We start from the raw sequence: 13475 nt of genomic DNA, 5'->3' as shown, positions 1-13475 counted from the left end.
TCAAGACAGGAATACAGCTTGTATTCTGTATTTTCTACAGTGGAAATGCTTTATTTACATACTGCCACACACAAAAAAAGATGGAAGAAACCCACGCAGGCTCAGCACAGTCTGTGGGAGCCCTACAGAAAGCTGTGTATGCCCAAGTGTCTGTACTCAGCATGCTGTTAGTGCTGGTGGGGCTCCTTACCAGAAGAGAAAGCTTTTGTCTCTTCTCGTGCAGATGAGCCACTATCTGTTTTCACCAGCTCTGAAATATTTGTCATTCATCAGGTTTCACCCACGGTTTATGGCAGACACCTCCTCTAAACCAGAGCCAGGAATGATAAGCATCTCTCTTCATTCTCCTGCTGTCAAAGGCATCAGAGTGCATACTGGAGAACTCTTGGGATTTTCCAGATTTCTTTCCTGAGGCCTGAGACCCCGTAACAAACATTTCCTCTGGTTCAAAATGGTGATGAGCTTTGTTGCACACTGCACTGTCGCACCCTATGCAGTTCTGGGTCTTCACACTCACATTGGCCCTGGATGCCCTATCACCTGCTGCCCTTGGCAGCACTGCTCGGCTTTTACATTTATATCTGGATTTCTAAACACTGAAAACAAGTTACAAATCTGTGTAGATAAAGGCAATTATGACTAACATTAAGTCAGAGTGTGGAGTTGCTTACAGGAATTTCTGACATTTCAAACAGGATGTCCACAAACAGGTTGGTGCAATGTGCCCAGCTACACGTCCACAAGCTGCTTGTCGCTTACTGAGTGTCCAGTGCTGGTGTAAAGGGGGAAGACCTAGGCCTTAAGGAGGAAAAGCTTTTCAGTTATTATCTCAGACACATGTAAGACTTTCAATTAAGGTAGAAGCCTTTGGTTTAGGGTCCGTATTTTCACTCTGGAAGTTTAATTAGCTAATACTTCCCCATTATTGCCTTTATTCATTGTCCCTTTGCTTTACTGGAGTATCTCTTTTCCAAAGGTATGAAAATTCTTATCTTTATACACCAGGTAAGGCGTAAGGTAAGGGGCATTGCTTCTGGGGACAGGCTAGGAAGCACTGACAGAGAAGACAGAGCACTTGGCTGAGGTCAAAAACAAGGTCTGTGCAACACCAGAATAGTGCAGCACCTAGATCCCAGGCACTTATTTTTGCATTTTAACCTGTGATCAGCATAATTTCTGGAGAACATTTGTATTTGTATGCCAGAGAGATCATCTGATGATTTCTGAGCATCTCCTCTCTTGGGTGTCTGCACTTTATAGGGGGCTTAGTCTCAGACTCACAGCTGTGCCAGAGGCGGACTAGGCCAGCTCAGCTGCAGTAACTGCTCAATTCTGCATGCTTATCCTGCTCCCTCTTACTGCACTAGGCTAAAGGAGACGAGCTCTCCTCCCCTGTGGACTTAGAGGTCATACACTTGCGAGCTACTGCAGATGAGCTCATGTCAGGCAGCTGGAAAAGCTGTGAACTGACTCACGTGCCTGAGCTCCTGTTGTTTTGTGACAGCTGGGACATTTCAGGTTACCTGTGGGTCTTGCAAACATTATCAATCTATGGAAAATTCAAATTTCTCTGACAATATTTTTATTACCTGGTAAAGAGACTACAAGCACAGCCTGGTGACACTGGGTTTACGTTATGAACAAGAGCCCCATAGAGACAAGGGTCGAGAGCGCCTGCCGTGGCAGCCTCTGTGTCCCATCAAATGCACTCCACACCAGCGTCCTCACTGTGGGAGCAGTTGTTCACCCCCCAGTTGGGCTTTGGACAGTCTAAAATTGAATTTTCTCTTCCGGTGCAATTCACGTCATCAAGCCAAATTTGTCCAGTGCCTTTGGAAGACAAATTAAAGAAAGAAACAAACAAAGTTAGACAAAAGGAAGAGGAATATGCATTTTTTTCCTAAAGAGACCCCTGTGAATAGCAGGCGTGTGTTGGGTTGCATGGTTGGCTTGGTGGAAATTAAGCCTTTGGGCACAGTTCAAGCAGCACTTGACGTGCAACTCCCTCATCTCAAGGGGAAAGAGCTGCCCCTTTGAGGTGATCCTCTTTGCTCTCCTGCTTCTCATGTAAGGGACCTTGCTGCAGTGCTTTCTGAGCGTGTGCAACATCCCGTGCCAGGCAAGGAACGCAGCCACAGTCTCGAGGACTGGCCCGGGGAAGTCAAACACTGTTGTGGACTCACCTGCTGTGGCTGTGAAGCTGGCGATCGCACGACTGTATCCCAGCATTCGGCAGACCACAGTGGCGTCTTGGATGTCCCAGCCATCGTCACAGATTGTTCCCCAGGTCCTTTGGTAAAAGATTTCCACGCGGCCCCTCCTGCCCCCTTCCGCAATTCTTATTAAATTATTGAAGTTGCCTGACAGTTCAGGGGAGAAGAAAATAACTTTACTAGTCGTACGGGCGTGAGGAAAAAAGAACATTGAAAGATGGAAGCAGTGACCTCCCAAATTGGACTAATGTTCCCATCTGCACAGCTGTAGCCAGGGTGGGACCAGAAGTTAATGGTAGCTCAAATCCAAGTAATTTGAGTCCCTCTCCTGGGTCTGGAGAAACCAGACTGCAGCTCAGAGCACTGACCCCTCGGTTCTGGCGGCTGTGCTGCAGGTTAACCAGTGTGTGCAGGGGAAAATGTTGGTCCTGATCTCAGATAGCTTTCATGCCAGGAGGCAAGTGAGAGAAGAAGAAACAAAAGTCCAGTACCTTCGCCTTTTTCACCTTTGCTCCCTTTTATTCCTGGGGAACCTGTTCCAAATTAAAAAAAAAAGCAAATATTTGACAGCTGTTTGGGGGAAAATATAGTTATTAACTTTTTCTGAATAATTGAGTCAGTCAGAGATATAAGGGGTCTGTCCTGTTGTGGAGTGGGCCTCCTGAAATGATTGAGGTTATGTAAAAGAATCGTGGTAAAAAAAGTATGATAACATACAGCAAAGTCTTCCTAGCGTGTGACCCAAGAAAAGGGCCACTTGTGAAATCCCACCCACTCACTCCTGGAAAATGTATCTTACTCTCACTACCACCTGTAAAATAACATCTCTGGCAGCCTTTGGGCTCTCCAGAAGCAGGCATGGTAACTCCTAACACGCTTGCAGGAAGATCTACATCATGAGGTTTGCTCTCCAGGTGCTGCCATGGGACAACAGAAAGCCACTCCCAAGAGTCCTCCACATTTCTGTGTAGCATCCTGGCCTAAAAACCCAATGAGCTCATCCCCCCAAAACTACCTGCACAAAGCACACATTCCAGTCTCCTCCTGGGACCAGGAGATGACACCCACCCAGAGGGCAGTCCCTAACCTGTGGCCATCCCAGTTATGCTTTTCCCCTCTTCCAGAGGCAAAGTTCCAGAAGAGCATTGCATGGAGGAGTCCTACACAGGGTCTAGTTTATGTTATTTCTGAGGTCTCTTGGACTATTCTGTGTGAACAATTAAAATGAAAAGCATCTGCAGTACTGGTTGCTTCCCAATGGCCTATTGTAACTACGTTTTTGCAGGGTTTTTACTGCAGGTCTTAGTTTTTTGGAAGCATTCTGTGGTTGGAAGGGAGGGAGCTAAGGATGGGGAGTAGCTGTAGTGTTGGCCATTTTGAACTGTCTATTTTTGGGACCTACAATTAGAGACACATAGTTAAACAGCCCTGGGGTTTCCGATACTGTGTTTCCAACTGCCGTGTTTATGTGGGATTTATCCCAGCAGTGTGGTATGCTGTGAGATGACTCTGTACAAAGCAATGAGGAACGTAGGTTTGTTCCAGTTTTCAATGGGATGAGGGATCTGAAAATATCTAAAGCATCTTTTTACTCGCATATCTTTTAGCACACTTCCGAAGGCGTAAATGTGATGCTCTGCACATTCATCTTCTGGGAATGCTGATCTGTCTGTTGAGTTCCTCTAAATGAGCTCTGTAAACATGCCCCAGAACAGCTTGTGCCCATGTGTGGTGTACAGTCCCAAACCCAAATGCACCATTCAGCTCCACAGACCCATGGCAAACAGCCTTACCAAGGAATCCACGGTCTCCCTTGGCTCCTTTCACTCCTGGTTCACCTTTTGGACCACGACTGCCGTAATCACCCTTGCTTCCTTTTTGACCAGTTAGGCCTGGGTTACCTGGATGGAAAGCAATAAGGTCATTGCCTTTGTCCCTTCCCAAGGAAAGAATGTGATGAGCATTTCAACTTGATGCAGAGAAGTGGAACACGGCATTTAAAGCGCTTTGCTTCATCAACATCATCAAAGTGATGCTGTCAAACAAGGGTTTACCTGACACGCCCTGGTCTCCCTTTGTTCCCTTCTGCCCTTGAAGACCTAAGAGCATCAAAACAAACAAACAAACAAAATATATAAGACAGATAGTTATACATTCATAAAGGTTCATGCAAACTAGTATGTCTGATAGATTTCAACTGGTCCAGTTTAGCTGTCTGCACTACAGGCATCCATTTCTGAAGTGGGTGTTTTATTTCCATTATATTAGGTGCAGACCTCTTCAATACAGAAAATAGAGGCAGTTGAGAGTTGTCATCTGAGGCAGATCGAGTTCTGGTCATTTATTTCGTATCCTAAACTCCGCTAATGGGATAGAGATTCTCTGTCCAAGTGGGTCTTCACTGATCCCCCACAGAGTGCCTAGACATAAATTTAGGTGCATCAGATGTATGCAAGAACATAATGAGACATCCCTGGATGTTACATTATATATATATAAATAAGACATCCCAGGAAGTGTTCAAGGCCAGGCTGGATGAGGCTTTGAGCAACCTGGTCTAGTGGAAGGTGTCCCTGCCCATGGCAGGGGGGTTGGGACTGGGTGATCTTTAAGGTTCCCTCCAACCCAAACCATTCTGTGCTTCTATGAATGTTGGGCAGGTGACTCCCATCCCTATCATCCAGGTATCAGTGAATGCAGAAGGATGCAATACTTGGACCTCTGTCACCTCCTGATGGAGATGAGAGGTTGCAGTGTATAAATTCAGGGTTAAAGAGGTTGATTCAAGAGAAATACAGTGGAATAGGCTTGTACTGCATAATGTCACCCTATCGTTTGGGTGCCAGGGACAGAGAGGTGGCCTTCTTCAGACAGCAGTTCAAACAAAAGGCCTAGGTTATGCGTTACAAGTTGGTGTGTGAAGATACTTCTTCCTGCAATGCTACAGAGGAGGCTAGGACACATGCTTCTTAATGAATACCCTTCCCCATCAGATTTATTGTCTTTAGCTCCAGGATACGGAGGTTACTGTTTGGTTCATCTTATACTGCTGCTTTGTTTGTGCATTTTCTATTTCTACAAAAGTTCAGGCAACACCACCTCCTCACACACACTACTGATGGTTGAAACAGACACTCCTGTGAGTAGCTGCTCTCCCAGCAGCCTGGCAGAGGCCCAGGCCCACCATGGCATCCTGGGATGTGTTGTGGCTCCAAGAACAAGACTTAAGAATTGCCTACTTGCTGTTGCAGATCCCTTTCCCGTGCCTATTTTATTCTCCTTTACCTGTTACTCCTCTGTCTCCCTTTTCACCTTTGAGTCCCGCAGTGCCTGGTATTCCTGAAATTACAAACAAAGCAGTGAAGATGAAGCCATCACACAAAGCGAAGCCGGAGTAGGAGGTCAGTGAGTTACAGGTTTGAGTAGCATTGTACCTGCACTACCACTGGGCCCATGGTCTCCTTTCTCCCCTTTCTGACCAGGTCTGCCTTCAAGGCCAGGAATTCCCACAGGTCCACGTTCTCCGTTTACGCCTTGAGGTTGAGCAAAAGCAGCACATGTGAAATGCAACATGACGTACGAAGGAGAAAAAAGAAAGATGGCTCAGTCACTGGCCCCTGCACTGTGTGGATTGAGTTGACCCTATGAAGGCAAAACAAGTGCTGGGTCTCTCCAAATTGCAGTCGTTCCCCGGCAGTGCTAGTCTCAGCAGAGCAGTGAGGGCTGGTCCCAGCCCTTGCAGACTGTCAGCCTGGAGAGGCACAAGTGCTTTTCTAAAAGATCAGCCAATTTCTGCCCTTGTGTGTGCATACATGTCAGGAGGGAGGACATGGCCCTCCACAGTTTCCCTCTCATTCTCCTGCACAGTGAGTGGGTCTGGATGAGACAGCTGAGGCTGTGGGGGCGATTTGTACAACATTGGGTTCTTCATCTAGTCATCATCTTTTCTCTCCCCTTTTGGGATGTAGCTTGACTGCAGTTTTCCTTGTCATGAAGCACCATCTGAAAGAGATTGGTCTCACATCTCTAGAAGAAACTGCACCTTCTGTACTGCTTACCTGCCTCTCCTTTCTGCCCAGGATGTCCAGGCTCCCCTGTGCTACCTGCAACAACATCCTAGCATCAGTGCTAACGAGGCTTAGCCAAACGCTTCAGCTAGGGCAGCGCTCCACCACAGCACATGTGATGACAGGGGGTTGTGCTGTGTCCTCTGCACTTACCTTTGACACCTGGCACTCCTGGGATTCCCTGATGTCCCTGAGGACCCATGGGTCCATGGGGCCCGGGGTCTCCCTTCTTGCCCGTTTCGCCTTTCTGTCCTTGGAGACCTGCCAAACAGCAGGGCATGTGTGTAAGTTAAAAAAAAAAAAAAAAAAAAGGAGATGTGTTGTTTCTGCAGCCAGTGGAGCACCTTCATCTAGCTTCCCCAGTAGCAGAGCTTGACTCACAGCCACATTTTCCATTAGCAACATTCCTGTAAAGCTGTAGGAAGGGCTGGATGGCACCTCATGGTCTGGCCAGATGTTTGCTGACATGCTGCTAAAGACTTGCAATGGTGCCATGACACCTTCCCAGTCTATTCCCCGAACTATCCCTATCACTAGAGTGTTTTCTTCTCTAGCTAAATATCCCTTACTGCAGTCTGAACCATTCCTTTCTCCTAGCCCCAGTGGAGGTGGAAGACAGCGTATTCCATTGTGGTGCTTCCATGGAACTGCTGCATCTCCCCTTAGCCTTCTCCTCTCTCAACAAGTGATAGTAATGCTCTGAAAGAACTTCAAAATGCCTCATTTAAAGGGTGACATCTCCTTCGTCTTTCTGCTCCAGAATTATCCAAAATCCTCTGCTTTCGGTATTCCTCCTACTTTCATTTTTCTTTTCTAGAGCAATTTATGCTAATGAGCACACTGGAGCATGTAGGATCTGATGGAAGACCTGAGGAAGCTATAATGAACCTGTCCAACCTGCTCTGCACCACACGCACCTTTCTTCTGCTATCCTGCTTTCAGCCTTTCCTCTCTGGAATATCCGAATAACAGCTATCCAGGAGATGCCCACTAATGCACATTACACGGCAGAAACACAGTGCATAACTCTTCTATTTAAAGTGTACAAAAGTCAGGCTTACATAGGACACAAAGTTCTCAGACATTAGTTTTACTGAAGTGGGGACTAACATCCACATGCTTGTGCACATAAATTATATTGTATTATTTTATACCATGAAAATCCTACTGCAAACATCATTACTTTAATCTGGGATAAGATGATAATTGAATTGAATACCTGCGGCTTTCATGAGACAAAGGTCGCTCTATAAAGAGACTTCCATGGTGCAGAATCAACATTTTGCACGTCCCCTTTCCCCCAGCCCTCCTTTGGGAGCTTTGCTGGAGCGTGACATGGAATGAAATCCCTTCAGATCAGATCGAGTGTCCTGTTCATCCAGCTCCCTCTCTGACTGCCAAGCCATGCTCAGGACTGCCTGGATTTTTATGAAATATCTGACCTATGAAGACTTCTGGTGTTTTAAGTAGAATGAGTTTAAACAGGAATACCTGGGAGAACCTTAAAAGTGTTGAGACAGTGAAGATGCCTTACCTGCAAGGCCCACCTCTCCTTTTTCTCCTCTCATTCCTTGTTCACCCCTTGGGCCAGCAGAACCAGGGTCTCCTTTGCTCCCTTTTGCTCCCTGCAGTCCCTGGAAGCCTGGAAGGACAACACCACTTCTCTGAGGCTTCATCGGCTGCCGTGTCTTGGGAACGTCAGTGGCAGGTCACACAGCTCAGCTGAGGGCATGAGCCAAGCTCTGCTCTCTGTGAACTTGAGAGTGGTGCTGGGGACAGTGGGGAATTGGACCACCATGACCAGTGCACATTTACTTTTAAAATAAGAATTTTTCCAGATAATTTTTGCTTTTGTTCCCATTAATTTTACATAGGCTTATTTCCTTCTACTCCAATGACATTTCTACTGACTTACACCTTGACGGAGGACAAGATTGCCCATAAAATCAACCATAAAACCACTTTATGTTCATCCACAGAAATAATTCAGGTGTCAGAAAAGCCTTACCTTGGTCTCCCTTTGTCCCTGGTGGTCCCCGTAGCCCTGAGATGTAAAATACATATATCAGCTGACACACATCATCTATTTGCAGTAATGGCTAAGAAGAAGATATGAATTTTTTAACCGTCCTTTGTGCATGCGCTTTTGGTCACCACTGAGGCCAATCTTCAGCTGGCAGGGACCAGCACAATCACTCAAGCAAAACCTGTGGAGCTCAGCTGAGTGCATGGCTGGGCAGAGGCCAGCTGTCCTTCGGCCAAGCCCAGCTCGTGGGGACCTTTGAGGAGATCTTTCCTGAAAATGCACTGAATGATGGGGCTCTAATGTATAATAAAGGTGCTTGGCGGGAGGTGCTCTTTCAGTGTTGTAAGTGCAGCCAGGAAGATATGAAAACATGACTTTTTAAAATGTATTAATTTTTTTTTTCTTCAGAAAAGCTCATCAGTGTAGCCAAGAACTAGGGATGGATGAGATACAGACCTGACCTAACAAGGGTTGCAGTTTAGATCACCATCATAGGATCATAGAAACTATGGTTTCTCGGGACATTGCCAGGTCCAAGGCCCGCTCAAAGTGGAGCCAACATGAGACCAGGACTTGCCGCATCCTCACAGTCTGGAGACATTTCTCTCCTGCAGCACGTGTAGTTCCACCTGAAACCCCCAGGTACCCAGTCTAGCAGCCTGTGCGTGGCTGTGGAGGGGAGCACTTTCACCCAGCTCATTTCTGATTCTGTGTGGTTGTTTTCCCAGGGACAAGCTGGGCAAGGTCCCAAATCTGTCACTATTTGTTACACACACCATTCAGCTGGGGCTCTATAGAACAGAGACAGGGGAGGTCTCCTTGAGTTGTCCTGGAGTGAGCTAGGCAGCAGGTCCTGCCTATGTCTGGGGCAGACCTAGCCCTGATCCACTGGTTGTGGGATGCACATAAACCCTCTCACTGGTCCTCTCCTGTCTCACATGGGGATTTAGAATGGTTATTGCCGATAATGACCAGGTACAGTTCCTCCATCACCCCTGAGCTTTTCTGGTGGGCTAGCAGTGAGCAGGCAGAGCCAAAATGGTCCTCCATGGTGGTCACTGATCTCTGCAGGAGCACTTGGGCAAGCTGGTAGGCTCCCAGGGGATCAGTCAAAAGGGGCATCAGGTCTCCTTATGGCCAGGGCACTGGGTGTCTGCACATTAGGTAGGATCTGGGTCTAGAGACTGAAATCCCAGATCCTCACTACTGGTCTCTTAGGGGAAAAAAGAGAAAGAAGAGAATGCTTACAGCTCATTTACCAACATACCTGGTGTGCCAGGATCCCCTTTGCGTCCAGGAGGTCCTGAAATATGTAATGGATATTTTTCAGTAGTCTGCACTCAGTGGGGGACGTACCAGTATGGGGTTGATTGATAGGCTTGAGGTCTGGCTGAAGACACCACCCTTTCAGAGGGCACCTAGAGCCCAAGTCTACATGTTACGGGAGGGAAGAGCAGCCCGGAGCCATGTGTGCAGCTGTAGTGGGATCTGGGAGGGTTGCGTGGGGCTGTGCTCCAGCTTCTCCAGGTGTATCTAGCTCCCCAGCCAGGGTGTCCAAAGCCAGCATCCAACCCTGGATGCTGGGACATCACTAACTAACAGAGAGGAAGACCAAATCTTGCCCCAGTTATTTGTTCATCTCAACTAGGTTTTTGGTCCAGCTTTGCCAGAGGTGTGGAAGAACCAATTCTCCACACTGTACAGCCAGCATGGAGAAATGGGGCCATACCTGCAACCAGGGTGATGTTGTTCATCATCTTCATCAGGTTTGCACTGCTGCTTTTCATTATGGTGATTTCCTTTTCTAAGCTTCTCCTCCAGTTTTCTTCATCTTCCATGTGCTTTTTTATAGGGTTTCTCCCCAAAACCAGTTTGTCGGCAAAGGAGCTTTCCAGAACCTCTTCTGTGTAGGAGGTATTTTGTTCTTGACATTTCAGTATCTCTCTCTGCATCTTAAACACTGAGGAAACAAAAGGCCCATGCAGTGAATATTCCCTGCCCGATCCGGCTGGCAAGCGCCTGTTTGGCAAAGCAGCTTCTCGGCACCGGTGGAGGACACCCGGGGTTAAACACCACCAGTTTGACCTGGGGAGGTGGTTTTCATGCGCTGGTCCTTGCTACAGCCAGGAGTGCAGCTGGGAGTGCTTTTGGAAATGCAAAGCATATATAGGGGGTGGGGGAACGGTTTCCTGCAGCGCCTGTTTGACTTGTGGCGTGCAGAGGTTTCCTATCTGTGTGCCCATCCCCACTCACCCATGCCCCCTGAGACCCCCCAGTCTCTTGATGCCAAGCTTGCAGAAGGGTCGCAGTGTTACCTTTGTATGCCAGCAGCGCCTGGCCAGCCGTCAGCAGCAGCAGGTACATGACAAGGGCTGCCCTACTGCAGCATGTGGATGGCTTTCTTTGTCTTCGAGGCTCTAAAAACCAACAGAAGTGGGGTAGACACCCTCTCACATCTCTCCTGCTACAAATTCTGGTTGCTTCCAGCCATTTCAGGCTTGGCTGCAATAAATTAGTGATGCTTTCCCACAACCAGGAGCAGCAAGGTTCCCCTGTGAGTTTGCTGTGTCCCGCAGGCAAGGCAGCGTGCCTTCCCCTGGTCCAGGCTTTGCACCACAATCCACTTGGCCATCTTTTCCTTAGTCAATTCAACCAACTCACTTCTATCAAGACTTAATCCAGCCTATAATAGTATAAATATCATAGTTGTCCTCTTTCTGCATCAATAAACTCTCAGTTTCCATTGCTTTTAGTTGTCCCAGACTGCTATTCAAAGAGGGTTGCTCAAAGCACATGCCCTCTGCATCCAGAGCACCGAAAACATGCGATTCCAACAGTGAGGCATGTATACATGGAAACAAATGGAAAATCTATAATAAACTGAGCTGCAGAACAAATGAAAAACAAAGTGGTAACATTTTAAACAAACTGTCACCAGCAAGTGTAGAAGAAATAAACTGCTTTGTCAGATTTTGGCCTTTAGGGAGAAAAATGTATTTCAGAAGCATTAATAACTACTTCAGACATTCAGGAAGTTACTCTTAATTAAGTTTTTTTTTTTTTTTCAAAATAATGTAATCAGGAGTTTAAAGTCTTAGCTTTAAAAGAGTAAAATGATTTAATTAATTTTACAATAGAATGGTTTAGTCAGCAATGAAGTATTTATATTCAGCTAAAAATTCATAAACTTAATTTTTTTATTGGATCTGGTGATTTCAGTATCTTAACTATTAAGACGTGAAAGTTTTACAAAGTGAAATTAGGAATTTTCTAAAACAAGAAAAGAACTATTTTTTTCCTGACGCTCAGCATCAGCTTTGGGCTAGAAAGGACACTTTCACATACCTCTCTTTTTAAATGGTCAGTTAATTTAGTTGCAAAATCACTGTAAAAAGCCTTTAATATGCAGCATAAACACCATATTTCATTTTTATGCACTGCTTTCTTCATAGGCCAGATAAAATCCGTATCAATCCATTTAATAACAAAAAACCATACCGCTTATCTGAAAGGTTGTAGTAGCAGCTGAGGCAAACCCAATCTTGTCTGAAATACTGCAAGTGTTCATATCGTCTCCGTATCTGTCTTCAATTTTCATGACAAATTTCTTGCAGCTAACCTAAAGCCTTGTCAGATTATGGACAATAAAGAACTGAAGGGACTTCCTATCTGCCTCCTGATTTGATATGCTTTCTGATATGCTTTTCCTATCTGCTCAGTTTTTATAGACTTGTGAGAACTCTGATGTGGTAATTTGAACAGTTCCTCAAAAAATCCCACAGCTGAGAAGTTCAGCTGCTCTTGCGTGCTCATTTGGGGATACTGTGTCCACGGACCCTCAGGCAGGATCCTGCAAGAGATTCAACCCTGAGTTATTCAACATCTCTGCACTTCAGCAGGGTTGGGCACGAGGAAGGTATTTTGCTCCTAACACCAATAAACCTCTTCATCTAGCCAAGAGGATCCCAGGTTCAATGTAATCTTGGAGATCCATGCCCTGGGACAGGGAGGTGAAACACTGGATGGTAGTGAAAAACACATTCACTTGCACTGATGCTGACTTAGTGATGGTGCATGACTGAAGTGCAAGGAAGGAATCGGGAGGAGTTGTAAAGACAAGCGAATGATGGTTGGGTAGGGGATGATGAAGCCCAAATAAGTTTGGGATGTAATGGAGAAGAGACACTTGCAGCCTCCTCGCCGAGACTCTCTCCAGCCCCTGCTTTCCCTCTGACCCATTTTCCACACCCACTGACACAATTCCTACCACCTCACCTCTTCTTTGTTCATACTCTGCTAAACCCACCCCTGCAGACCTCGCTGTGGCATTCGGCATTTCGACGTCTCCATTTGTGCTGGGGTGGATTTTGATTGTGCAGAGCGAAGTGACTCACCCAAGCCCACTGCTGAGAGCCGTTGGTAGGTACCGGACAGGGCCCTCCGCACCCACAAAGCTGCCGCCACGTGCTGACCTCTCCGTCGTGCGGGGCCGTCCCCACCCCACGGTCTTCTCCTGGGCTGCAGGTCTGTGTCCACCTGCGGGGCTGCTGGGTCCTCGTTGCTTTGCGTGGCCATGGAAGAAGGCAAGAGCTGGAAATCCACACTCTGACGGCACGGTGGAGAACGAAGCTCGCTGTTCTGCACTTATAGATCTCTTAAAGGCTTAAACCAAAAATACACGGGGATTTTTAAATCCACTTCTGCGTTCTCCTTTCAAATGTGCTTGTGCAGCTGTGGCTTGGTTTGGCGCCAGCAGGGAGAAAGAGGAGTCCTACATTATCACATATTCTGCTACACACTGAGTAGGAATTGGAATAATTTGCTTCGTTGTGAAGGGTTCAGATACCACTTTGAATTAGGGTGTCTCAAGAGGTTGCCACTGATCATCCGAGCCATAGTAACTACCTGTGCATCCTCTCCCTTCATGGCATTGACTCCCCACTGGGGTAAGGGCTCATATCCAGCCCATTTCTAACGGTTTGGGTGGTTCAGCTGACCAGCCTGAGAGAGCCTGAAGCCATCTACTCTTGCTGGGCCAGGTGATGATTTGGGCATGACTGCACTTGTGTTGCCAAGTGGATGTTCATAGGGATCGGTGTGATTCAGGTGCCCACGGAGAGCAGATTTACAGCAAAGAGGCTTTTAACAACACTTCTAGGCAAATCCATT

The 13475-nt window shown here is 46.8% G+C and overlaps 1 protein-coding gene across 1 annotated transcript; it reads right to left on the bottom strand.

Annotated features, from left to right (window-relative positions):
- Positions 1-1699: 1699 nt before the first annotated feature.
- Positions 1700-11904, bottom strand: MARCO (macrophage receptor with collagenous structure). Its single transcript, XM_010160217.1, has 15 exons — positions 11805-11904; positions 10622-10723; positions 10036-10266; positions 9574-9609; positions 8289-8324; positions 7815-7922; positions 6430-6541; positions 6272-6312; positions 5648-5746; positions 5499-5552; positions 4268-4312; positions 4007-4114; positions 2705-2746; positions 2184-2360; positions 1700-1830 (listed from the first exon to the last, which is right to left on the bottom strand). Exons 1-15 carry the CDS (start codon positions 11902-11904, stop codon positions 1700-1702), a joined length of 1422 nt encoding a protein of 473 aa, XP_010158519.1.
- Positions 11905-13475: the final 1571 nt, after the last annotated feature.

The sequence above is a fragment of the Eurypyga helias genome, unplaced genomic scaffold (assembly GCF_000690775.1).
Source record: "Eurypyga helias isolate BGI_N326 unplaced genomic scaffold, ASM69077v1 scaffold12101, whole genome shotgun sequence".
NCBI lineage: Eukaryota > Metazoa > Chordata > Aves > Eurypygiformes > Eurypygidae > Eurypyga > Eurypyga helias.
Note: the sequence above shows the minus strand (reverse complement) of the source record. Positions and strands in the feature narration are given on the sequence as shown.